A 26,698-nucleotide genomic window follows, 5' to 3' on the forward strand; every position below is an offset into this window, starting at 1 on the left:
TCCCACAAGTACGGCCCTTCGGACCCCCAGATCTCGAATCAGCGGGCTTTGCCCGCTTGGCTGCCGGCTGAGACTGTGCCGACCGCCGATCCCTCCCCTGAGACTCCGCCTCCTCCCTGACCTGAGTCTCTAGCTCGATCTCCCTCTTCCGAGCATTTGCCTGAAGTTCGGCAAATGTCTGGTATGTCGAGTTCGCCACGAACTCGCGAATATCTCTCCTCAGAACGCTCAGATATCGGCTCATGCGTGTCTGCTCGGTAGACACCTACTCAGGGTAAAACATCGCCCTCTACCCTGGTTGAGGGTCAAAAACTACTGAGCCAGTCATTCCCTCTCCACATGGGGAACGTACTCATCACGAAACATAGTGGTGAACCTCTCCCAGGTCACCGCAGTAAGCTCAGCTGGGGTGAAATTTTCCGATACAAACTTCCACCAGTCCTTCGCCCCCAAGCGAAGCTGGTTCAGCGCGAACCGTACTCTTAAATGCTCCGGACACGAGCAGGTATAGAAACATCCCTCAATACTAGCAATCCATCTCATCGCAGCGATCGGATCCTGCGTCCCATCAAACTTTGGTGGCTTCGTGTTGATGAACTCTCGGTACAGCAACGAGTCACCTCCCTGTGGCCTGGCAGCAGCGACGGCTGCAGTGGCCGCAGCAACAGCAGCATCAGTAAGAGCGGCGTACCGCTCATCAAAAGTCTCGATCAACGTGGTCTTGATAGACCCAAACATCTCTGGTATCTCAGCTCGGATGGCCGCAGCCACCTCCTCATGAATCAATCGGCGAATCTCCTCGTCACTGACACTGCTGCTCTCAGGTGTCTGGCGTGTCCCCACCATGATGTCTCTCTGAAATACAACATAAAATATCAGAGACCCGCTCGAGTATACTCGCACTCGATAACTCAACCCTACTTGTTCCCTAGTACCCAAAAGATTCTTACTTGGACTGCGCACTGATCCGGTGTCTTCGGTAGTACGAGCCCTATACTACCGTCCACACCGCATCAGTATTCACCCCAAGTCGTCCTCCTTGGATCCCAGATCTCAAGTACTCTACATCTCGCTAGCATAGGCTACGCTTCGGTAGGCCCCTCATCAGCTCCTCGCTACTACCTACTTACTCTCAAGCATCTCATAGTAACAGTAATCTCCTAGGCTAAGGCATCACAGATCAGGCCACTCTAGTCCTAATATGAATACCTAGCCTATTCTAGCATGCATAACATATCATATCATATCTCATAACTCATAATGTAAGGGTATTTTGGGAAATCACCGTTCGGCGCTGGCTGATCGTACACACTGCTTCCTTCTGCTTTTCTCAAATTCTTTTACTTCCTTAGAAAAATTGTTTATTTTGTGAAAAACTTCCTCAAACCCTCAGTTTGAGTTCAGATACGCCCGAAGGTGCATCCGAATCCCTCAAACCAAGGCTCTGATACCAACTTGTAACAACGTAAATTTCCAAAACAATTTTTCATTTTTAAATCGTACTTTTAATCATAAAACAATATTAAAACATAATGTATCCAATGTCATCATCACAAAACAATTCCCAAAATCTCAACATAATCTCTATGAGTGTGTACTGATCATGCCGACGCCTTCCCGCGATCCTCACTGGTACCTGAAACACATAACACACAACACGGTAAGCATAAATGCTTAGTGAGTTCCCCAAAATACCGCATACAACACATACGCCACTCGAGGCTACAGTGCGACCCTCCGGTCGATGTGTCTCAGCGGAACCCTCCAGTCCCGTAGCTCGTTAGACCCTCTGGTCCGGTCATAGCTCGTTGGACCCTTCGGTCCGGTCTGTATCGTTGGACCCTTCGGTCCGGTCTATATCGTTGGACCCTTCGGTCCGGTCTATATCGTTGGACCCTCCGGTCCGTTCTATACAACACATAGCATACATATATCACAATGCACATAATCTCATACATACACATAGCACACAAGACCCTCCGGTCTACACATAGATACCACTCTAGGTAATGTATAGTGAGAAGACTCACCTCGGATATCTCAGATGATCTCTCACACGAATATACTGATCTAGCCCCCGCCTAATCACATACACAATATCCTCAAATAATTAATGACTCTCAAAGGCTAGATTAAATCCCCTTCTATAATCCCTCAGAAGGGTAAAAGATCATTTTACCCCTCCTTGACCCAAAAGTCCAAATGTTGACCAAAACCCTAAAAGTCAACGAAAATCAACGGTCAGACTTTGACCCGACTCGTCGAGTGCACATGGGCGACTCGGCGAGTCCACGCGGGTCCCCTGAATCCTTCTAAGCCTCACTTGGCACGTCGAGTCCCTCCTCTACTCGTCGGGTTACTCTACAGCGAATCGCGGGGCAACCCCGACTCGACTCGTCGAGTCCACTTATGGACTCGGCGAGTTGCTCCCATAACAACTCTCAAATGACCTTCTGAGGTCAGATCTGCTTCTCTAAACTATAGATCTGACTTCTCCACGACCAATAACCACGTAAAGGTCGAAACTTGACTCACATGCAAAGCACCCAAGGCTTTCCTTGGTGAAATAGCTTCTAAAATGGCAACCTAGTCTCCTTTCCCCCATAAACCAACATAAAGCAGAATGAGGAAGGCTCTCTGGACCTCTATGGGTCCAGATCCGAGGTCTAACACAGCAAGGGACCATAAACTCAACTTTTCAAGCCCTAAAAGGTTATAGAAAACCCTAGATCATAGATCTTAACCCAAAACAGGAAGGAAGTTCGATTTGATACCTCAATAGTGTAGATCTGAACTTGAAAACCCTGGATCCACAGCTCCCTTGACCTCCTCTTGCTGGAAACAACTTCTCCTTTGCTAAATCACACCAAAATCGATCAATATGGCCTTATCACTCTCTCAACCCGCTCAAGCTCTCAAGGGGCACTCTCTCAGGACAGGTAGCCGCACAAGAGGGCTATAAGGTCCTTTAAATAGGGCTCAGGCCCGGGGATTTAGGGTTTCAACCTACAATGTGGACTCGTCGAGTCCTCCCTTTCCGACTCGTCGAGTCCGCTCATTAATCCAGTCAGCAAACGCGATCCTACTCGACGAGTCCAAGCGTCGACTCGTCGAGTCCCTCTCTTTTACAAAAAGAAAACATGATCAAACATAATACCTGGAAATCCGGATGTTACAACAACTGATAAAACTAATATATGAACACAAGTATTAAGGATACAAACTCTTATTATAATGCATAAAATAACTCAAAATTGCATTACAATTGTTCCTAGTAATGCAATCTCATACATGATACCCTTAAATTTGATATCTATATATAAAGGCTTGTTATGTCCTTCTAATTAGCATGCTACTCGAAAACTGCTTGTCATATATATATATATATATATATATATATATATATATATATATATATATATATATATATATATATATATATATATATGGCTTGCTTGATCTCTAAGAAAACCCGATTTGCTTGAACCCTAAGCAACTTCTTAGATTTCCTAATTGCCCAAGGGAAATTCCCTCCTACACGTCGGTGTGTTTGGAGGGGTATAACCAAAAATTAGCTAACAAATATGTGCACATGCAAAATTTCATAGTTTGTTTTTTTTTTTTCTTTTTGGAATGATCATTATTCCTTCATAATATTATATGCATATGACGTGATGTTTTTGTTACATTGTTTTTATTGGATATAGGGTTTCTAGTTCCCTCTAATTCAGTTATATATATATATATATATATATATATATATATATATATATATATATATATATATATATATATATATACAAAATGGACTTAATGTTAAGATCTTGATCTTGATCGTACAATCATAGGTAGGGCCGTGAGATCGTACAACGATCTGATCCCAATTTTTTTTTTCTAAAATTGGTATTTTGTGTCTAAGAGTGCAACTCTACGATCTTTCCTGACACTAGAAAACAATTGTCACATATTACTTGAATAGTTCAATGAATAGCATTAAAAATTATGGTTTCTACTAAAAATCGAGCCCCAAAATTCATAGCTTGAGCTCGAAAACTGATCGTATATCGTACAAAGCTCCAGATATCGGTGACTTGTTATTTCTGCACTCCATGATATAATTCTTTTTTCAAGAAATATGAACTTTCTTATGCATTGTGTTTTGATTTCATTGCATCCCATAAAAGTGGTTGATGAGAAGCAAATAATTACACTACAGAACGGGAAAATGATAGCAATACATCATTTGTTATGTAGGATTATATAGTTAGATTTAAAGTTTATATATTATTTTAAGTTTATTAGTATGTTCCAAACTTTATATAACTTGTGAATAGGTATATAAATATGTATTTTTCAGTTTCAAACTTCTAACTCTTTCAATTTGCCGGAATCTTTCGTTTCCAATCCAATTTTACGGTCACAATTTTATAATGTGAAAACTTTCCGAACATGACAAATCCAATTGGAAATGATCAAAACTTAAATGAAAAGGTAGGAGAAAAAAAGTGCACGTACAATGGATGAGATAATAACAAAGGTCAAATTAATTTGAACGTTAAGCAACATTTAGTGGGTTTGTTGGTGGTAGTTGCATGCAATTCTGGATTGCCGGTGATTTGTGTGGAGGCTGGATATTTTGAGTGGGGTTGGAAGGAATTGGGGGATACATCCCTATCACTCTTTAGTAATCATATCTAAGCATAAATTGTTAATACGCATTATAATAGGTAAGGGTGTTTATTTGTTCAATTTCTAATTTAGAAGAATTTTCATACCAGATTGAAAATTAAACTAAACCGAATTCGATACTGATATTGTGGCTGGAAAAATCAATTCAAATTTGTTTTAGTTTGGTTCTAAAGTTTAAACGAAATGATACAATTTATAATTTTAAATTTCAATATTATTTATTTAAATAAAATATCAATATCACTTTAATGATTTCCCGAAGAGTCAGAGAATACTAGCTATTAGTCTTGAAGGAATTTTCCTAGAAAAACAATGGGAGTTTCAACAAGATATTTTCATGTAATTTGTGTATCTTTAAAAATTCAAGAGATGCATGATGATAGGAAGACTATCGGTTGAAATACGGAATTTCACACAGTGAGTTCAATCGCTCAAATAGTAAAATTTACAATTTTTTTAAAAGTTTGATATGGTAAAAATAATTTATACCAAAACTGAATTTTCTGGTTTTAAGGTTCAACCAAGAAACTGTATATCCGTGATTTAATAGAATTAATGTTAATGGAATTAGTAAAATAATGAAGAAGAAAAGACATTGGATTCTCAAGTCAAAACAAAATATATCACTTTATTCAATAATTATTTTATTTAAAAGTTATATATTATCTTTAGACAATCAACTATACCTACTTATTTAGTAACAATATTTATCTGTTTTTTTTACCTTTATAATTTACTTTTACACAACACACAGCTAATCCTCTACTTATACCAAGTAAAATACGAGTGTAACATCTGTTTTATATATTGAATGATTGTAAAACTAACGCTTAACTACTTTTTATCCAATATATGACATTAATGTGACGTTGAAGACAAATTCAGACGTGTATTCAAAATTTCAAATTATAGAATGCTATTTAGATTTAACTTAAAAACATTAATCAAGTTATATAATGTACTCCAGAAAACTGCTTATTCCTTCACAAAAACTAGATGAGGAACCCCGCTTTGCGGGGATAGATTTAGACATCTCCGATCATTTTGGCCACTTTGCGCTTGACTTTGAAAATGCACACCTTAAAAGGTTCATTGTCTCTTCTGAAAAATTTCCCTGGCACATAATGCAAGCAAACAGGTATACCACTGAATAGGAATTAAAAAAAAACAAATGAAATACATTAGAAATTTCAAAAAACTAAGCTTCATCCAGAAAACTCAAACCTCCACCTTAGGCAAAAGAAATGAAATAAAAATACAGAAGGTTGGTACTCTCCTTAAATCAAAACTCGTTTTCTATAAAATAAATGCCTGAAGATTACATTAGAAATAAACATTAGAACTAAATTCGACATCTTTTAAGATAACCGATACCAAATATAGACTGATGGAACCCATGAATGAGAAAATTTTGGGTTAGATAGGTGTCTAATAGCTGTTGTTTTTTTTTTTTTTTTTGGCACGGGGGTTGAAAGTTGATACGATATATTCATCTGTCATCTGTGATGACTTTTAGTTGATTCCAAACGAATGATATTCCTTAATTCGTTTGGAATTAACTAATGATAAAATAGGCACAAATGAAAGTGCATTGCCATAAATGGAAAAAACAGTCCCTGCTCATCTCTATCAAAAAAATGAAAATAGTCAAGGACAAAATGATCGGAATACCTTGGGAAGATTGACAACAAAGGCATATATTATCGTAATTGTAGAAAAACAAACAAAAGTTGAGTAGCTATATAGCAGAGAACTTGTATTGGAAAGCAAGAGATCAAGGTAAAACACAAGTGAATATTTTTTCTAAAATAAAATTTTCAGCCATTATTTGACCGGTTTTCTTACTTGTTGGAGTTGTTCCAGCAATAATAAAATCAAGTTCAACCGGTAAAACTACATCCAGCCGTACTGAGTTAGCATTTTCATGGAAACCCCTATATTTGCACAATACAAATGCTCAGTCGCTCACCCACAACTATATACATTCTTACTATTTGTTAATATCTCAAATAAAACTTCAACAATCCAGTCAAATAATTTTTTAAAAAGTGCAAGTCGATTTCACTTTAAGCTTATAATTTAACTATAGGGTCTTTATAGTGACAACTTCGCTTTTGACAACTACGATGATTTAGCCACGTTGATAGTCAGATTGGCCGACTAATAGCTTTCATATTTGGCTGCAAAAATCACTAATTTTATGTATGGAAGGATCCCTTGAAGAAAATGAATATTATGCAGCTAAAAACAAAACAGAAAATGAAGTGTCACCAAATGCAATTTCTCAGCAAAACGATAAAACAATAAAGCTAAATTGAAACATATTTTACCTCCACATATGTCAGTTTGAAATCCAAACCGACAAATATCCAAGTCAACTGAAATTCATCTCTAAGAAACGCCCAAATTTGACCGCATTTAGCATTTTTCCAAACAATACCAGATCTGATGAAGCCAATAATGCATTAAGTAATTTCCAATGAAGTAGAGTTCCATGCTTTTGCACACCAATAATAAGCGGGTGAACCATAATGGATCCATATGACATAGAAAAAAGTAAGAAAAATAAATTGAAAATGGAATATATATATATATATATATATATATATATATATATATATATATATATATATATATATATATATATATATCCTGGTTTCTTACAGTTAAGGATGCAATCGATGCAGCTTTGGTTGAATTTAACATTTGAAGATCTGCAAAACAGATTCCACAACCAATAAATCTTTGTCAAATCTGAAAAAGAAGGAAACTGCACATGGAAGTAAATATGGATCAATGAACCATCTTTTATCTTTTGTATCCTTGTTGAAGTAAAAGAAAAATATATTACAATATCTCTATCGAAATTAAGAAATGAAAAAAAAAAACAGTGAACGTGCTTCACAACTTCTTTATCAGTTCTTTTTTTTTTTTTTGTCATTTTCCATGTTAATCCGTTATTGACAAACAACATGAGCCATAATTGCATCACCACCATGGTAAATTAAATATGCTAACCTTTTTCTCCTTCAATAAAAAAAAACCATCAGAAAACGAAGGTGAGATTGATTTAAAATAACTTAGAAAATCAGAAAACCAAACCCTTTCCTACAGATTTCGGAGACAATTTTAAGTTTAATTTGATTTTAGATAATCAGAAGTGGAACTTACCTAGGCGGAGGGCAGCGGTGGAGGTGGGTGTCGTTGAAAGCATGTCGATTCCAGGGAAAAACTCTTGATACCATGTCGATTCCTCACCAATGCTCGCTACTGTGTCTCACGGGTTCCTCTTGAAAAGCCCTAAAACAGAAACCATTTTTAACCTTAGTCGCTGTCTTGAACAACCATTAAAAGTATCGACGATTGACAAAAGCAAACAATTTCATATCTAAATTTTGACTTCTAACTAAATAACATTTCTATTTTTTATGTTTATTTTGAACCCACAAACTAACCTACTCCTAAGGAAAATACAATGAAAAAGATGAAATTTCATCAGCTTACTTTCTTAAATTAAAACCAAGTAATTGCTAAAGTTTGTGAAATTAAAAAACTAAGGTGCCACTGACACATTACAAAGGAATGATCACAAACCATGAAAAAGAGCCTGAAGTCCTTGCGAAGGGTGATTCATGTGCCATAAGTAACAAATAATTTACTTTCATAGCAAAAGATGCAGCAGCATAATTCACCATCTCCTCTGACAATACCAGGTAATGTCTGGATTTGTCTGCAATTTTAGAACAGATATAGTAAGAAAATCTTATTATTCAAAACTTATAATGTATAAAAGTAAAAGCATAAGTGGCCTGTACACTTCCATATCATCTGCCCAGCAAAATATAGAATGAACACCAACATTCTCCAATCTTTTTTCTTATTTCAAGATACATGAGGTGTCAAATGCCCTGTAAGTTCAAAATAAAGTTGATTGCATAATAAATCGACAAACTTTATAGTTGATCATGTATGAAAGAAAAAAAAAAGACCTTATGTTGGTAAATTGAATTGACATAACAAAACAACCAAACATTTATCTATCTACTGTCACACCTAACACCTCACATCTCACAAGAGAAGAAGCACTAATAACCAAATAAAGAACCATCACTCCAGATGTACGTGCGTGTATACTAATTATAACAATAATAGTGGAAAAGAGATCACGTACCTTTATCCTCTTGGCCTCTGCAACAAAATCCAAAACAACAGATAGGAGTCTAAGAAATGTTAGGAACCGGTAGGACCTTAGAAGTCAAGAAAATTGGAGTACTATGGCAACATGTTGAAAATTGAAAGAAAATAGGGATGAATACATACCTGTGGTATGTCTTTGGCCTCACTTGATTCCTGGCACAATCCTTTCTACAAACAAAGTAAATATAAAGATGGTTGTCTGCGAGAAGAAAAGAAAAAGAAACAACAACCCAACAGGAACCACTACTCGAAACAGATATAACCAAAAATCAATTAAAAGTCAAATGAATAACTAATTTCACACGATTAGGAAGGAAACTAATCTGTATAGCTTCAACTGTGGCTTAGTTGATAAAGGAATCCTTCCATAACAACATTTTCAGAAGTTTACAAACCTTAAAAAACTTTAGGTCTGAAGTGAGATATGGTGAAGAGAGAAGGACGACGGCCAGGATTTTTCAGACCCTGTACTTAACCCCCAAATCTGGAACGAACATGAGCGGTGAAGGTCTTCTCGATTAATCAGTTGGTGGGGTAAAGTAAATTCTTGCGCGTTCGGCAGCTAGCATAGGCAAGAACAACGCAAGTAGAAGCATGCATTCGATTAGAGAGAAAAACCGGTGGAAGACACGTTGTAGACTGGAGAGCATTTGATGAGGATGTGGTGGAGCTGGTGTGGGCGTGTCGGAGAAGCTGGAGACGGCGGTGGCGGTCGAAGCGTATCTAGAGATGGTGGTGGTATGGATTTAGGGTTCGCGGAGACCGAAGAGAGCGAGGTGAGAAAAGGATTTGCGATCGCTGGAGCATGGGCGGTGGAGCAGTCGACTTTGATGGAAGGATTCGAGAGGATGAGGGCTTTTGTTGGGAGAGCCGACTGATCGACACCAATCAAATCTCTATTGATTTAGATTGGCTGTGGAAACAGAGGGAGGAAGCCACGTACGGTGTCATGTCAGATTAAAAAAAGAGAAAGAACATAAAATGGCATAAAGAACACAAAAACGGGAAAAAAAACCAAAAGAAGACAGACGACAATAGAAGAAGGACCATTTCTGCCAAAAGATGAGGTAGTTCACTATTCCTTACTTTGGTCCTTTTTAATATATATATATATAGGGAAGGGTTCATTTGGAAAACAAAAAAGCCCTAAAAATCATAAAAATGCATAAAAAAAATACCTATATATTACAAAACTTTTTTTTGAATTTTTTTATCAAAAAATCGCAACCTTTTTTACAATTTCGCTGAAAAAAAAATAAAAAATCAATTTTTTTTTTTTTGTAAAATTCTTTTTTTTCAAAAAAAATTTCAGCGATTTTAAGTTGAAAGCTGCGATTTTTTGATAAAAAAATTCAAAATTTTTTTTGTGATCTCTAAGTATTTTTTTTATGCATTTTTATGATTTTTAGGGTTTTTTTAGAGTTTTTTTGTTTTCCATAGAACCTAAACCTTTATATATATATATATATATATATATATATATATATATATATATATATGGATTCCATGTTTTCGTAGTACCTTTTAGTTTTACAAATTACAACCACATGAGGGACCACTCTATGTAAGCAAGCCCTTGTAAGTTATTACTCAATCATTTACATAATATTGTTTATCTTTTTGGCTTTTAGCTCTTTTTGCTTTATGGTATTACTTTGAAATTTAAAAATGCCTATGAAGTGTTGTTATATGATGATGATGATGATACCAAAAGTGAAAAAATCAAAATCATTGCAACAAAAAAATCCATACCCTAATGGATCACAACACCACTAATTCAACACATCAACACATTTGAAACAAATAAAGAAACAAAGTCCCATAAAAAAAACAAAACAAAACATAAAATCCCACAAGAATTCAAGATTCAAAACCCTATTTTTCTATTCACATAAACTCATCAACATCCAAAACCCTAATTCATTATCCTCTTCACATCATGAACCTCCTCCAAAACTTTCGCTTGATTGCAAATCGATTCAAAAGCATGTGTCCAAACATTAGCAAACCCCGTAACAGCTTGAAAAACATGTGGTAACCCCATTTGTAAATTATTCAATGTCATTGCCCTTGTTACCCCTCTCGTCTTCTCATATTTACCCCTCTCTTCTTCCGCTTTTGCCCTCAACACCTCCACTTTAGCCCGTTTATCCACAACCCTATCACCACTCCCATACTTACTTTCCAAACCCCGAAGCTCCGCCGTTTTCTTCTCAACCTCCCTAAAAGACAAATCTGCCCTCCTCTTCTCCTTCATCTCATCGCCTTGTTGCACCACAATCGCATAAACTACACTTAAAAGGGAGTTGATGCCCTCTGAGGCGACTTTGTCAGGGGCATTATCGACTGCAAGTTGCCATTCTTCACAAAGGGTGTAGATTGCGGAGTCTTGTTTGTTTTGGGAAGATGAGTTTTTGGTGAATTGGAAAAGACTAAGGCGAAGCCATCCGGTCAATGATTGGATGTAGTCTCGTTGACTTTTTATTAGGTTGCAGAAAGAGAGGTGCCATCGTTTGACTTCAAGCTCGAGTTGGAGAGTTGACTGGCGGTGGATTTCGGTGGTGGTGGCGGTTGATGGGGCGGCGGTGGTGATGTACTTCAGCTGCTGGACTATGTGTGTTTGGACTTGGTGGCTTTCGTATAAACTTCTCCACATTGACATTAATCTGTAGAAGTCAAAATTAAGAACAAGAGCACAAAAGTCAAAAAAACAAGGACAGAATTAAAAAAGACTTTGTAAAGTACTACTTACAACAGTGAATATCTGGTTTCACATAATCCTAGTCCTTGCTTTTTGACCAATAACTAACTATTAAATGTGAAATCACAAAAAGTCTATTTACAAATTACCCTTAAAAGTAATAAATTATAGTGTTACAAAAAAATTGTAATTAATTTTCAATCTATAATTTATAAGTACAAAGTAGAGAAAAATGTTTGTATTACTCGGGGCAAAATATAGAAAAACACAACATACTTTTACTATTTTATGATTTTATCAATTTTATAATAACAGTTTTGATGATTAAATCGATATAAAATAATATTTTGGTGGCTAAATGGATGAAATGGAGAAAGTACGTTATGACATAGGGTAAAAAAAAAGTATAATGGTTTAATCGGTACAAAAAATAGTTAAAGTGACTGAATGGATGAAACAAGGAAAGCATTTGTGCTTTTTTGTATTTCCTCCAGTTTATAACTACCATAAAGTAGATTTTATTTAAAAATAAAAAAATGAGATTAACAAAGGAATGAATATGAGAGAGGTTTACCCTTTAACAAGCTCAACAAGCTGTGGGTAAAGCTCGGTTTCTCTAAGTTTAACAATTTCCTGTGATGTTGACTCGATTGCTTGTCCCGAAACCGTAATTCTTGATTCCAATTTTTCGACTTCTTTCTTTGCTTTCTCGGTTTTCATGTAATCGCCTCTCTTCAACTCGAGTTTCCTAAGATGTTCCACTTTCTTCTCATGCTCCATCTTCAAACTCTCAGCATTCTAAAACCACAAAAATAAACAACATTTTATTCCAGCGTTATAGCTCTAAACTTTAAAAAATGGAAAAAAAATAATAATAATAATAATCACTTTTTTCCACTATTTGGTTCCGGGTTTCAAGTCTATGTCGATACTGTGCTCTAGGAGGCTACTGCCTGATTTACATTGTGTGAAGAATAGCATTTTCAAAAGTAAATTATGCAAAACACTAGATCCTCTCCAACCTATTGCCTCATTTTTAACACAAAAAATCCTAATTCGAACTTTTATGCATATAAAAAAACAACCTTTATATTTATTAGCTTTTTACAAACTTGACTCGTACCTTTTATTACAATAACTTTTATAATTATATTGCTAAAAGTAATATAATTTTTAATTTATTAGATTACTAGATTGTAATATATGTCATTTATGTTTTTATTATAATAACTTTATAAAATACCAATAAAGTAAAAAAGCATAAATTCAAAGTTGAAGGACCATTTTTCACTAGTGAAACTTTACCTTAACCTCATCAAATAGCTTTTTTTCCCATTCAAACAATCTCTCAACCGTAGAACGATGACTTCCGGGGATATGTATACCATCAACTGCAGTCATTCCATCGCAATTAAACTTCATAGACCTCCCGCTTGAGCTCCATGAGCACAAAAACGGGTTTAAATTTAACCCATACCCATGAATTTTACCTATAAACCATAACATCAAGGGTTAAAAATGCAAGAAATAGCTAATGTCCTTTTGTTGATTTGTTTATTTTAGAATCCTGCTTTTATTTCTTCTTATTAGAGCATTGTACTTTGAAAATTTTATCATTGTGATGTCCTAACAAAAAAAAAGTACAATGTTATAATTGTGACAATTTTTTGTAATGCCTTAATAAGAAAAAAAAAGTTTATGCTACTTTTTGTATATATTTATTACAAAATTGTAATTTGGAGAATGTATCAAATTATAGCAATGTTAACCAAATAACAAAGCAATTTTAAAGGTTATAACCGGGTAGATTTTGAAACGCATAATTGAAAGTTTAATGCTATTATTTGGTAGATTTTGCAAAAATAATTCAAATAATTGGAACATGCAATACTACAATTTGATAGATTTTGCGAAAATAATTTGAACATACAATAGTAGAATTGGGTAGGTTTTTAAACTTATTATGCCTAATCTAGAAAAGAAACAATAATTTTGTAATAAATAGTATACAAATAAATGAAAAGTTTGACCATAGAATTTCTATATTCATCAAATTGCCATGATAATATCGTAACGCCTTTTCTAGAGCTGACATCAGCTAATTCAGAAGAATCATGCAATGAAAACTTGTATGCAAAGCAATTTCAATTGTACATTTCGTGGAAAATAAACTTTAAAGCTATTTAATTGAAAATTATTTATTTGAATTATGGGATTACCTGAGGGTGTTTCGTTAGGAAAGGAGCAAGTCGGAACCTCCAACAAAGCCGACAGTTTTCCGCCGGAATCCGCCGCCCGGAGAAAATACTCATCCAATTCTTTAATAATCTCCAACAAATCCTTGCTTTTACTCGATACAACCACCGGCATCCCGTTTTGTGTGGCGTTGGAAACAGTAATTTTAGAAAACCCACTAACAGCAGACGGCGGCGCAGCTACGCTTGCGGACCCAACAGTGGTGGTCGTCACCACCGTCTCCGACGCGGCGTTGGTAGACATATCCTCCCATTCGTCATCGCGCATCGTCTCTGTCCTCTCGGACATCGGCATGAACGGGTCCCAGAAATCCCATGTAGATGATGGAGGAGGAGGGGGAGGCGGCGGCGGCGGAAGGGGAGTCGAGGAGGTGTTGGTGGTTGATGTTGTCCATACTTCCGAAGATGGACTCATGGGTGGCGGAGGAGGAGGAGGAGGCAGCGGCGCGGGTGGTGTTGGAGGAGAAGACGAAGGGAGAACTGGTGGCAAGTGGAGCGGCGACTCGGCGGTGGCGAACTGGAGGAGGGCGGCGCCGGTGTTCCTTAAAGACCTTAAATACATGGAGTGAGAAGCGGAAAAAGCATTTCTTGCTTTTACAAATTGTTTCATATATCTTTTTCTGGCTTTACATCTTGAAACCATTTCTTCCCTCTCTAATCTTGAATAATAACACCCCATTTCTATCTAATTTCCCCAAAAATTCAAATCAAGAAAACAACTTTTCGATTTTTCAATAGAATCCCATCTGGGCATTTCTTGATTTTTGTAGAAAAACTTCAAATTCAAGTTTCAAAAAATTTTCATCTGCGAAATTCTTGATATTTCAAAAAATAAAAAAGAGGGTTGATAAAAGAAGCTTTCGTCTTCACTGCGACAATTTCTTTTTTTTAGTACTTCAAAGTAAAAACCCTGAAAACACTTTCTCTCTCTATATATATCGATCAGTTTCTCTCTCTAGATGATTTGAGTGTGAGAAAGAGAGAAGAAAGACAAACAGTCTTGAGAAGCACAGAACAGGGAGAGAGGGGAGGGTAACAGTGGGCATATTTATGTTTGGAGGACTTTAAATGACGAAATTGTCCCTGAAGTCTTCTCACATGCATGGTTCGGAGATTATCTGTTTGGAGTTTGTTGGAGAACAAAAAAGTGCATGAGAAAAGGCAAGGGTGAGTTGTGGAGTTCGAGGGGTAGTTTCGGTATACGAAAATTTCAACGGACTTTTTTGGTTCATATATGGAATGTTGGAAACATTTAAACCGAAGTAATAAAATTTACTTTCATTTCTGTTTTAAGGTTTAAATTCAAAGCGTCTCAAAAAATAACATTTTAAATAAATAAAATTTGCTTAAAATGTTTTTAATAATATAACTGAATAATTGACCTAAGTCATATTTATAAAAATATTCAAAACGAAGGATATTGGATGTTACATAAAAGCAATTATGTAAAATACTTGTGCTTAATTTAGTATTTATTCAATAAATATATTCATATAACTTAAGAAATATATTGTTAAGTTGTCGAAAACGCTGCATTCTAAGGTCATATAACATGTCTAATTTGTCACTATTTGTGAAAATCAGACTACGGTAAACTGTTGTTTTCTACGTGTCATTCGATTGGGAGACTCTTTGGTGTGTTGCGATTACGGGCTATTCTGGCGGCCATTTTTGATTGTTCAGTTTCCTGCTTATTAATCTAGGATGTTAATTATTGTTTGTTGTCTGTATAAATGGGACGTGGGTGTATATCAATTTAGATATATTTGATGTGTTAGGTATAACTGTTGGAATTATTGTAGTGTTTGAGACGGGTTCAGAATATGAGTTGATTAGTGACTTGAATGGTGATATTAATGGATTGAAGTTCAAAGGATGTGTTGTTCGTTTATAGAAGCAACATGTTTACTTGAAGTCGTCTGAATTGAACATTATTGATATGATTTTAATGAACGAGTTGATTAGCTCTAACGAAGGTTGAAATCCTCATGTCGATCATCTCGGTCACCTCCTCCTTAAATCTCACGACCAAAGACGACACCACCTTGAACAAGGCCCTGGAGACCTCATAATCAACCAACTTACGCTGGTCTGCACCACTTAGATACGATTCATCATTGCCATTTGGGCCCAACCCAGAACCACTAAACAAATCAAAATGAATTCATAATACTAACCCAAAGTTCTAAGTCACCCCAAATGACCATTACTATGCGTCATGTTACACGTGTATGTGTCTATACAAGCACATACCACTAATCTTCTAGACTCTACATCTAGGATTCATGTTATTCTCGCTCTCGTACCACTACAAGTCACTGTTAACGTCGATAATCGCCTCGTGAATGAAAGTCGTATGTAATCAAAGATTAGATAGATAGTCGAATAAGTGATTCTACACTAAGCCCACAACTAAAAAATGAACATGAAGTAAGGTTAAATCAAGCATTCTAAGGCTATACAATGCTAATTATGTACAACTCTAAAGCATTCACTTATCAACTAATTAACACACACGTGAACTTCAAATAACATATAGCAAGAAATTAAACATCAGATAATTCTAACATGCAATTCCTGAAATATCCTTAACCTACATACTAGCATGCATTTCTAATAGTTCACATATCTACAAATATAGCAACTATGGATATATTGAAACTCGTTTTCCTCTCTGAGCTCCGTCTGACTGTACGCATCACATCTTCTTTCCTTTTTATAAAAAATTCTTTTTTTAAAGAAAGAAGTTTATAAAAACTCTCAGACACTAATTTGAGTTTGTAATCACATGAATGTTTATCTGAATCCCTTAAACCAAGGCTCTAATACCAACTTCTGATGTCCTAAATTTCAAACCAAAATTTTCTTTTTTAAAAACATAAGTAAAATAACCATTTTTATAAAAGGTGGAAATACCAATAGTTTACTATCACAAAAACCAAGTCATGAAACAATGTATCAGAATTATCATAAAATCACCGAAAGACTCAAATCATAAATCATATTAGAGGCAGATGTTGTACAGTCATGTTGGGTCATTTCCATAATCAAGAGAGCAGCCTGAAAAACCTTTAAACTTTAAAGCATAGTCACTAAGCTAAGTGAGTTCCCCAAAATACCACATACATCATTATAATAACTATGCATATCATAATGGACATGTGAGCTTTCGTCATCGTCCCTCAGACCTACAGGATAGGTACGACACCGATATTGAAATCACCCAAACGGACCTATAGGATCACAACATAACACCAGTATTGCCATCATTTGTCATCATCCAAACAGACATATATACTCACGGTACAATATTGATATTGTCGTAATCCAAATGGGCATGTAGACTCACGATATGACACTAGTATCATCATCATCCCAAACATAGCATGTAAACATAAAAGCAGCAAGAAAGACCCTACTAGTCTAGCATATAATCATATCATGTCACACCCCGAAACCGATGGCGGAAACGTTCCGGGGCGGAGGACGTCATGCGTAGTATCACAACAGTTGTATCATAGTAAGCGAAGTAAACACAACCATTACATTATAATATGAGTAATTACATTGTTCAAAAACATGATTTATACATAACAGTATATAACAAAAGTAAAAGACGTGAATCCGAAAACGCTCCGTCTTCTCCAAAAGTTGGCAGGAGTACCTGTCTATTGATGTCCTGAGAATACAAGCAGTTTTAGAAAAATATCAGCATAAAGCTGGTGAGTTCATAAGCATTCAGTTTTAGAGAAAAACGTTCTTTGATTCTTTTGAAAAGTGTTCCTCAAAAAAATCCTGTATTTTCTTATTGAAGGTAGTGTTGAGAGAGTAACTATTAGTAGAAGATAAACCATCAGTTTTAGAAAACGTGTTATCCGTACTAGAGGTAGAGATGCCAGTTTAGAAATCCCTGAATACCATCTGTATAAATATAAGTAGTTTTATTACTCAAAATAAAACTCATGAAGGGTAGAGTTCGTAAACAAAGTTAGTTTATACTTATTTGCGAGTCGTATAACCATACTTGATATGACCGAGAGACCTTTATAACGTTCTTTAGGCGTTAAGCTAAATGACATTTGTTCACCCCAGGCGTGCCCGCCTAACTGTAGCTAGCAGTTCAGGTGTGGGATTGTCAGTCCTGAATAGATCTATTCACAAATCTTACGCTCTCCCTCCAGGAGACTCTGGTTATACTAAAATGATTTATCACTATACACCTAAGGATACAGTATTGAAGTAGCGCCTCACAATTCTGTATAATCTAGTTTACTAGCGAGAAATTAGTATAAAACAATAATTATCCTTGAATAAATGTACTTTATACTTCTGAGAAGACATATAACATAAACTAAATCTGTCATAGTTTATATATGTTCATTTATGAAATCTGATTAAGTAGAGATTGCCTAGAGGGTTATCCCAAACTATACCCGTTATAGTTTATTAGAGTTGATATAGAGCTGCTTTGTAAAAACCTTTCTGAAAGCTATGAAGTTAGATTTCCAAAATAGTAGTTTCCCTTATGCTCAACATATTACAAAAAGGGATAAAACATCCGAATATGTTATTAACGTGGAAATCGTTGGACTGCGTTAATAAGTTTAAAACTTAACAAAATACTTTGAGTTTGGCTTGTATTCCCCCCCCCCCCCCCCCCCGGTAATAAAACTACTTATATTTATACAGATGGTATTCAGGGATTTCTAAACTGGCATCTCTACCTCTAGTACGGATAACACGTTTTCTAAAACAGATGGTTTATCTTCTACTAATAGTTACTCTCTCAACACTACCTTCCATAAGAAAATACAGGATTTTTTTGAGGAACACTTTTCAAAAGAATCAAAGAACGTTTTTCTCTAAAACTGAATGCTTATGAACTCACCAGCTTTATGCTAATATTTTTCTAAAACTGCTTGTATTCTCAGGACATCAATAGACAGGTACTCCTGCCAACCTTTGGAGAAGACGGAGCGTTTTCGGATTCACGTCTTTTACTTTTGTTATATACTGTTATGTATAAATCATGTTTTTGAACAATGTAATTACTCATATTATAATGTAATGGTTGTGTTTACTTCGCTTACTATGATACAACTGTTGTGATACTACGCATGACGTCCTCCGCCCCGGAACGTTTCCGCCATCGGTTTCAGGGTGTGACAGATTGGTATCAGAGCTATTGTTTATAGTGAACTAAGTATACCGAACCTTACATGGTATACAACTATAAACACTAAGGGGCTAAAGTGCTCTGAATTAAAAGTATACTTTTAAAGTATTTTTACAAAGAATATACAAGTATACCCGAGTACCAGAATCCGTGTCTTGAGTAGAACAAAACAAAAGTATTTTGGATGTTGAACACTGCGGTTAAACCTGGGCAGTTATGTAATCATGTCTAGGGTCAATATAGCCTGATCAACTATATTCATTCGAGACATGACCAACATGTGCTTGGGAGTGACTTTGGTGTTGCAACAAGCCTAAAACTTACCCGGTATCCATACAACTTAAAGTACTATAGGAGTATTTTAGTCAGAGCCGAATACATTGTAGAAATTCATTCCTAATGTTGCTACCTATTCGTTTCTTAGCGATAACTTACTTGCATTAGTAACTTTCCTTTGCTTATCGCTTGGTAGAACACTTTATTATCAGAATGAGATATATTCTTGCTTCATATCTCTTGGTTCGATTCAGAGGACTTACCACCCTCTTCTTCCTGATTTTTTTTAGAACAAGATGCCTCCCCGAAGAAGACCTATCAGAAGGAACAACGACACTCCACCACCACCACCGCCCCCTCAGTTCGATCCCGTTATGTTCCAAGCAGCTGTTACTGCTGCTGTGGCTGCCGCAATGACACAAGTTAATTCTGGCGGGTGTGGTGGGCAGGGAGGTGGTACGCACCCCCAAAATCATGAAGGTGGTCAGGGACACCAGAAGGAGTGCTCTTATAAGGACTTCATGAATGCGAAGCCCACATCCTTCGACGGCACTGGAGGTGTTATTGCCCTGACTCGATGGTTTGAAAAGATTGAATCCATCTTCGAAATCTGCTCTTGTTCCGAAGCTAACAAGGTGAAATTCGCCGCTTGTACTTTCACCAACAAAGCATTGACCTGGTGGAATGGCCGGGTCAAGTCCCTAACCTTGCCAATAGCAAATGCTATGGGTTGGGAGAGCTTGAAAGAGCTCATGCTTGCTGAGTACTGCCCTCGGGGCGAAATGCAGAAACTGGAGCACGAACTCTGGAACCTAAAGATGAAGGGTTCTGACATTGCCGCCTACACATCTAGGTTTGAAGACCTAGCGCTTCTCTGCCCGGGGATGGTCACCCCGGAAAGCAAAAAAGTTGAAATATACATTTGGGGATTGACCCAGCCAACCAAAGGAAATGTTTTGGCTGCTAGGCCAAACACCTTTGACAGCGCTAAGTGTCTGGCGCAAACCCTCATAGATCACGGAGTTGATCTAGACATTGTAACGGCCGCTCCTGAGCCAGCAAAAGGAAGTGGTGAGAAAAGAAAGTTCTGGAAGCAGCGGAAGGGACAATCCTCGCAGGAGCCCTCAAAGAAACAGCAAACAGTGGCAGTCCACGCTGCCACTACTCCTACTGCTACTCCTACTACTGTTCCAACCACCCAAGCTCCTACCAGTGGTTATTCAGGGAAACTACCTCTATGCAACAAGTGTACCTTGCATCATCACGGACCTTGCCGTGATTTAAATTGCAACAACTGTGGAAGGAAGGGACACACGACCCGATACTGCAGAAACCCAGTCCAACCTACCACTCAGACATCTGGAGCTGGTGTCGGCCAAGCCTGTTATAATTATGGAGAGGTCGGGCACTATAAGAGAAACTGTCCCAAGGCAACTACAGCAGGTGGCACGGGGATAATACTATCTATGGGGCAAGAGGAGGCCGTGGCTGACCCTACCGTTGTGATGGGTACGTTTCTCCTTGACAACTCTTATGCATGCATTCTTTTCGATTCTGGTGCTGAAAGAAGTTTTGTTAGTCATGCATTCAAGCATTTTCTTAAACACAAATCCCAACCATTAACCGAAATGTTTACCGTCGAAATGGCTAACGGTGAGAAAGAGAGCACTAATGACATATTTGTGGGTTGTATCCTTACTCTGAACGACCATTCATTTCCCATCGATCTTATGCCAGTCTCTGTAAAAAGCTTTGATGTCATCATCGGCATGGATTGGTTGAGCCCCAATCGTGCTGATATCCTTTGTTTCGAAAAAGCCATCCGTCTCAACCTCTCCTCTGATAAAACCCTCATAATTTATGGCGATAAACTTAGCACAAACCTTCGCATCATTTCGTGCATCAAAGCCCAGAAACTCCTGCGGAAGGAGTGTTATGCATTCCTAGCCCACGTCATTAACGAGAAGCAGGAAGTTAAAGACCTCGAGAGCATCCCCGAAGTCTGCAAATTTACCGATGTTTTTCCTGAAGATCTCCCGGGAATCCCTCCTGAACGCCAAGTCGAGTTTCATATCGACTTAGTCCCCGGAGCTACCCCCGTAGCCAAATCTCCATATCGCTTAGCACCAGCAGAAATGCAGGAGCTATCTAGTCAGCTCAATGAGCTGCTCAGCAAAGGATTCATCAGACCGAGTTCCTCACCCTGGGGAGCCCCGATCTTGTTCGTGAAAAAGAAGGATGGATCCTTTCGGATGTGTATCGATTATCGAGAGCTGAACAAACTCACAGTCAAAAACCGTTACCCTCTTCCTCGAATCGACGACCTCTTCGATCAACTTCAGGGAGCCAGCTACTTCTCGAAAATAGATTTAAGATCAGGGTACCATCAACTACGAGTCTATGGGAGTGATGTTCCTAAAACAACATTTCGGACTTGATATGGTCACTATGAGTTCGTAGTTATGCCCTTCGGTCTAACCAACGCACCGGCTGTGTTCATGGACCTGATGAACCGGGTGTGCCGTCCTTTCCTGGACAAGTTCGTCATCGTCTTCATCGACGATATACTTGTCTATTCCAGAAGTGAAGAAAATCATTGACAGCACTTGAGATCGGTGCTGGAAACCTTAAGGACGGAGAAACTTTACGCGAAATTCTCCAAGTGCGAATTCTGGATTTGAAAAGTAACCTTCCTAGGTCACGTGGTAAGCGAGGAAGGCATACACGTGGACCCCTCCAAAATCAAGGCGATAGAGAACTGGTCAGCACCAAAGACGCCCACAGAAATCCGTCAATTCTTGGGTCTCGCTGGCTATTATCGTAGATTTATCCAGAATTTCTCCAGAATTGCCAAACCCTTAACCACTCTAACTCAGAAAGGCGTACCCTTTTGTTGGAGTGAAAAGCAAGACACTGCGTTCCAAACGTTGAAGCGGGCCCTATGCAGCGCACCTATCTTGTCTCTGCCCGAAGGGACGGAGGACTTCGTTGTCTACTGTGATGCATCCAATCAGGGCCTGGGCTGTGTGCTCATGCAACGGGGAAAAGTCATTGCTTATGCCTCAAGACAGCTGAAAGCACACGAAGTCAACTACACAACACACGACCTGGAATTGGGAGCAGTGGTCTTCGCGTTGAAAATATGGAGACATTATCTCTACGGAACCAAGTGCACTATCTTTGCTGACCATAAAAGTATGCAGCATATCTTCGACCAGAAGGAGCTGAACATGAGACAACGGCGATGGGTTGAGTTACTCAGCGATTACGAGTGTGAAATCTGCTACCATCCCGGCAGGGCCAATGTGATAGCAGATGCCCTCAGCCGGAAGGAGTACTCAGGTCGTAAAGTGAAGGCACTGACCATGACTATCCATTCCTATTTATCCGCGCAAATCAAGGAGGCTCAGTTGGAAGCCTTAAGACCAGAGAACATGTCGGGTGAAGCCTTGAGAGGAATGGAAAAGAACCTAGAGATCAAGGGAGACGGAGTCTATTATTTCATGGACCGGATCTGGACCCCAAAGTTCGGTGGTTACAGAAAGGTTGTAATGAACGAAGCTCACAAGACCAGATACTCCGTTCAACCAGGTTCGGACAAGATGTACCTCGATCTCAAGAAACTGTATTGGTGGCCGAACATGAAAGCAGAAATCGCTACCTTCGTGGGCAAGTGTCTGACTTGCGCCAAGGTGAAGGTCGAATATCAAAAACCCTCAGGTCTACTCCAACAACCAGAAATACCCGAATGGAAGTGGGAGAGGATCACTATGGATTTCATCACCAAATTACCCAAGTCTCCGAGTGGGCACGACGCCATCTGAGTAATAGTTGACCGACTAACTAAATCCGCTCACTTCCTACCAATCAAGGAAAATTTCAAAATGGAGAGACTCACACGAATCTACATCCAAGGGATAGTTCGACTACACGGTGTACCTGTATCCATTATCTTTGATCGAGATAGCAGGTTCACTTCGAGGTTCTGGCAGTCACTACAGAAGGCTCTTGGAACTAAGCTGGATATGAGCACAACTTACCACCCTCAGACTGATGGACAGAGTGAGAGAACAATTCAGACATTGGAAGATATGTTGAGAGCCTACGTCATCGATTTCAGCGCGTCATGGGACACTCATCTTCCTTTGGTTGAATTTTCCTACAACAACAGTTACCATACCAGCATCAAGGCTGCGCCTTTCGAAGCTCTCTATGGCCGCAAGTGCAGATCCCCTCTGTGCTGGGCTGAGGTGGGCGACACGCAGCTAGCCAAGGGACAAGTCCTTGACAGCACTCTCACTGGTCTAGAAATCATCCGCGAAACCACCGAAAAGATTATACAAATCCGAGAACGACTTAAGGCCTATCGCGATAGACAAAAGAGCTACGCCGATAAATGACGAAAACCCTTGGAATTCCAGGTTGGAGACCGTGTCCTGCTAAAAGTCTCACCCTGGAAAGGCATGATACGCTTCGGAAAGCGTGGAAAGCTAAACCCGAGGTACATAGGACCGTTCGAGATCCTTGCCAGGATCGGTCCCGTAGCCTACAAACTCCGATTACCGCAAGAGCTTAGTAACATTCATCCCGTCTTCCACGTCTCGAACCTTAAGAAGTGCTTATCCGATGAGACTCTTGCTATCCCTCTCGATGAGATTGAATCAACGAGAATCTAAACTTTGTGGAAGAACCAATCGAAATCATGGATAGAGAGATTAAACGAACGAAACAAAGTCGCATCCCGATAGTGAAGGTTCGTTGGAATGCCAAGCGGGGACCTGAATTCACTTGAGAGCGCGAAGATCAGATGAACCAGAAACATCCTCATCTCTTTCCTAATTCATGATTTGTATTCTATGTTCAAATTTCAGGACGAAATTCCCTCTAACGGGGGGATGATGTGACAACCCGAAACTTTTATCTTGTACAATTGATCTTTAAATCAATATTAAACTCGATTTTATCACCATTTTACGCTATTTAAGGGTCCGTTTAAGTGTTCTAAGCTTGAGTACAGTTGGGAATGAGATTAGGAATGAGTCAACATATCGTTTGGAACACTTAAACAGACCCTTAAATAGCGTAAAATGGTGATAAAATCGAGTTTAATATTGAATTAAAGATCAATTGTACATGATAAAAGTTTCGAGTTGTCACATATCATCATATAACACATGCATCCCATACACAGTGGATCCAATAATGTCATATCTAATACGATGAGAAAAATCACCTGAGTCTAGCAACATAACTCAACCACAACCTCTGTAACCGAATCAGCTAACACGACCTACCTAAATAGCAATCAGAGATCAAACCTTAACATATGGCTCAAATACTCAATGTTTGACCAAAAGTCAAACTTGTCAAAAAGTCAAAGTCAATAGGGTATGCCACAACCAAGACTAGGCACTCCATGCCCCACAAGATGACAAAACAGTAGAGACTGGCTTCAAGATGTGTGTCGTGACCCTTTATATGGCGCCTCTCCCAACGTCCAAACAAGTTTCTCATTAAGTTCTTAATTCCTTCAGAGAAGAACTAAAACTTTCGTAATTCCATCGATTCAAGGTCTTAATGGATAAAGTTTCCAACTTTATCCATATAGAAGTGTCACACCCCAAAACCGTAACGACGAAAACGTTCTGGGGTGGAGGACGTAATGTTTAGTATCACAAGACATGCATCATAGTAATCAAAGTAATAAACAACCATTTCATTAGAAAGAAAGTGTTTACAAAGTATGTGGTTCACGTAACATAGTCTACAAAGTAAATAACAAAATAAGACATGAAGCTATACTGCTCCATCTTCTGAATCCCAGTGCGCGTACATGTCTACTGGTCTCCTGAGAATACAAGTTATTTTGAAAGAGTAGATCAGCATTTAAGCTGGTGATATCATAAGATTTTAGTGATGTATGTAAGTTGTAAGAAAGTTGTAGTAAGTTGTAAGTTCTGTTTAGAAAAGTTCGCCTGTTCCTCCAGAAAATCCTATATTTCCTGCTTTGATGAAAGATAAGTAAAAATGACTCTACAATCCTTTCTATGAGTACTAAATGGATACAAGTTATATAAAACCCAGAGTAAACAAACAATCAGTTGTGTGTATCTGCCCTAAGCCCACAACCAAACAAGGAACATGAAATGAGGCGGAAGGCACACATCCCATTGGTTGTTAGATCATCGTTGTATATAACCCTGGCGTATTCACTTGGTACTCATGGAGTTAACTGTAATAGTTCCTTTATATTTGATGAAAACATTCTTTAGAAAACCCTTATTTCTTTTAGTAAAAATGGTAACCACAATGGTTCCTTCTATAATCACTTAGTTTATACTAGCTATATACAATCTAATATCGAACAGATAGTTGATTGTGTGAATCTGCCCTAAGCCCACAACCAAACAAGGAACAGGAAATGAGGCGGAAAGCACACATCTAACTACCTATCGGGTATTAATTATATATAACCTTAATGTATAAACTAAGGTATTATAGGATTAACCACCTAAGGTCCTTTAAGTTATACTGGTTTAATAAAATGGATTAAACCCTTTACTGGTAAGTTTCTAGTTTTGTATACCAAATGTTCTATTTGAAAAGTATGTTTTGTACTAGAAAACGGTGCATTGAATTAGTGTCCTATGACCTGACCCATACTTGGTACCCCTTATGATTACTTGGTGTATACGGAACATATATATAGCTAAGATCGAATAGATAGTAGGCTGGGTGAATCTGCTCTAAGCCCACAACCAAACAAGGAATAAGAGATGAAGCGGAAAGCACACATCCTACTAACTGTCGGATCCGATTAATATATATTCCTGATGTATAAACTAAGGAATCATAAAGTTAGCATTATAGGCCCCCCTTCTACTGAATGTACTAGACTCGACTGTTCTGTTTGTTGTTTGAAAAGATGTAAGTTTTCCCTAGTTTATAACTATCCTAACTCGAAAATAGTTTGCATTAAATTTCAAGTGGAACTGTCACAATATGAAAGTAATGGGAAAATGTAAGTACACAGTTGTCTTTTAAATTGACATCCTGAAGTATTGATTACCTTAAAACAAGTTTGTTTTATTAAGGTCATAATGTGATGAGTAGTACCCATACTAAACGCTCTCCCTGCAAGAGATTCTGGTTACCAAACACGACTTCAGAAAACAGATTGCTGAACCGTGAAGTAGTCTCACATTAAAGTTATCTAATCATGTATACCCAATTTACTATCACCTTTTGTTTCGAACAATGAGTTAGTGATTATTGGTATAATTAGATCCTGTTTTGTTCTTTTGCTATAGCATTTAGTATGTTCTTTCTGTTATAGTATCTTAGTATGTTCTTTCTGTTATCGTATATTGTATCTTCATCCCTGTTTCTCTTTATAGTATGTTC

The 26,698-nt window shown here is 37.8% G+C and overlaps 1 protein-coding gene and 1 long non-coding RNA gene across 7 annotated transcripts; both read right to left on the bottom strand.

Moving 5' to 3' along the window:
- Positions 1-5,581: 5,581 nt before the first annotated feature.
- Positions 5,582-9,827, bottom strand: LOC145108853 (uncharacterized). Of its 6 annotated transcripts, none has more exons than XR_013708600.1 (6): positions 9,282-9,827; positions 9,010-9,054; positions 8,284-8,597; positions 7,861-7,989; positions 7,354-7,403; positions 5,582-7,186 (listed from the first exon to the last, which is right to left on the bottom strand). It is a non-coding gene; the product is annotated as an uncharacterized LOC145108853 (long non-coding RNA). The 6 variants fall into 6 exon arrangements; XR_013708598.1 differs by having other exon boundaries at positions 8,861-9,054; XR_013708597.1 differs by having other exon boundaries at positions 8,284-8,419; positions 8,505-9,054.
- A 773-nt stretch (positions 9,828-10,600) lies between these two features.
- On the bottom strand, positions 10,601-14,871 carry LOC145108854 (protein ALTERED PHOSPHATE STARVATION RESPONSE 1-like). The gene is made up of 4 exons (XM_079045942.1): positions 13,807-14,871; positions 12,893-13,077; positions 12,162-12,385; positions 10,601-11,552 (listed from the first exon to the last, which is right to left on the bottom strand). Exons 1-4 carry the CDS (start codon positions 14,519-14,521, stop codon positions 10,802-10,804), a joined length of 1,875 nt encoding a protein of 624 aa, XP_078902068.1. The 5' UTR covers positions 14,522-14,871; the 3' UTR covers positions 10,601-10,801.
- Between the last annotated feature and the right edge of the window lie 11,827 nt (positions 14,872-26,698).

Source organism: Lactuca virosa, chromosome 4, assembly GCF_052849685.1.
Source record: "Lactuca virosa cultivar CGN04683 chromosome 4, Lactuca_virosa_CGN04683_v6, whole genome shotgun sequence".
Taxonomy (NCBI): domain Eukaryota; kingdom Viridiplantae; phylum Streptophyta; class Magnoliopsida; order Asterales; family Asteraceae; genus Lactuca; species Lactuca virosa.

Bases quoted from the DNA above. Each gene is read 5' to 3' on its own strand.
- LOC145108854 (XM_079045942.1), bottom strand. From the start codon at position 14,521: ATGGGGTGTTATTATTCAAGATTAGAGAGGGAAGAAATGGTTTCAAGA. The intron at 12,386-12,892 runs GTAAAGTTTCAC...TTGTGGTTTTAG, and splicing joins AGCTATTTGATGAGGTTAAG to AATGCTGAGAGTTTGAAGAT. The intron at 11,553-12,161 runs GTAAACCTCTCT...TGACTTCTACAG, and splicing joins CTTGTTGAGCTTGTTAAAGG to ATTAATGTCAATGTGGAGAA.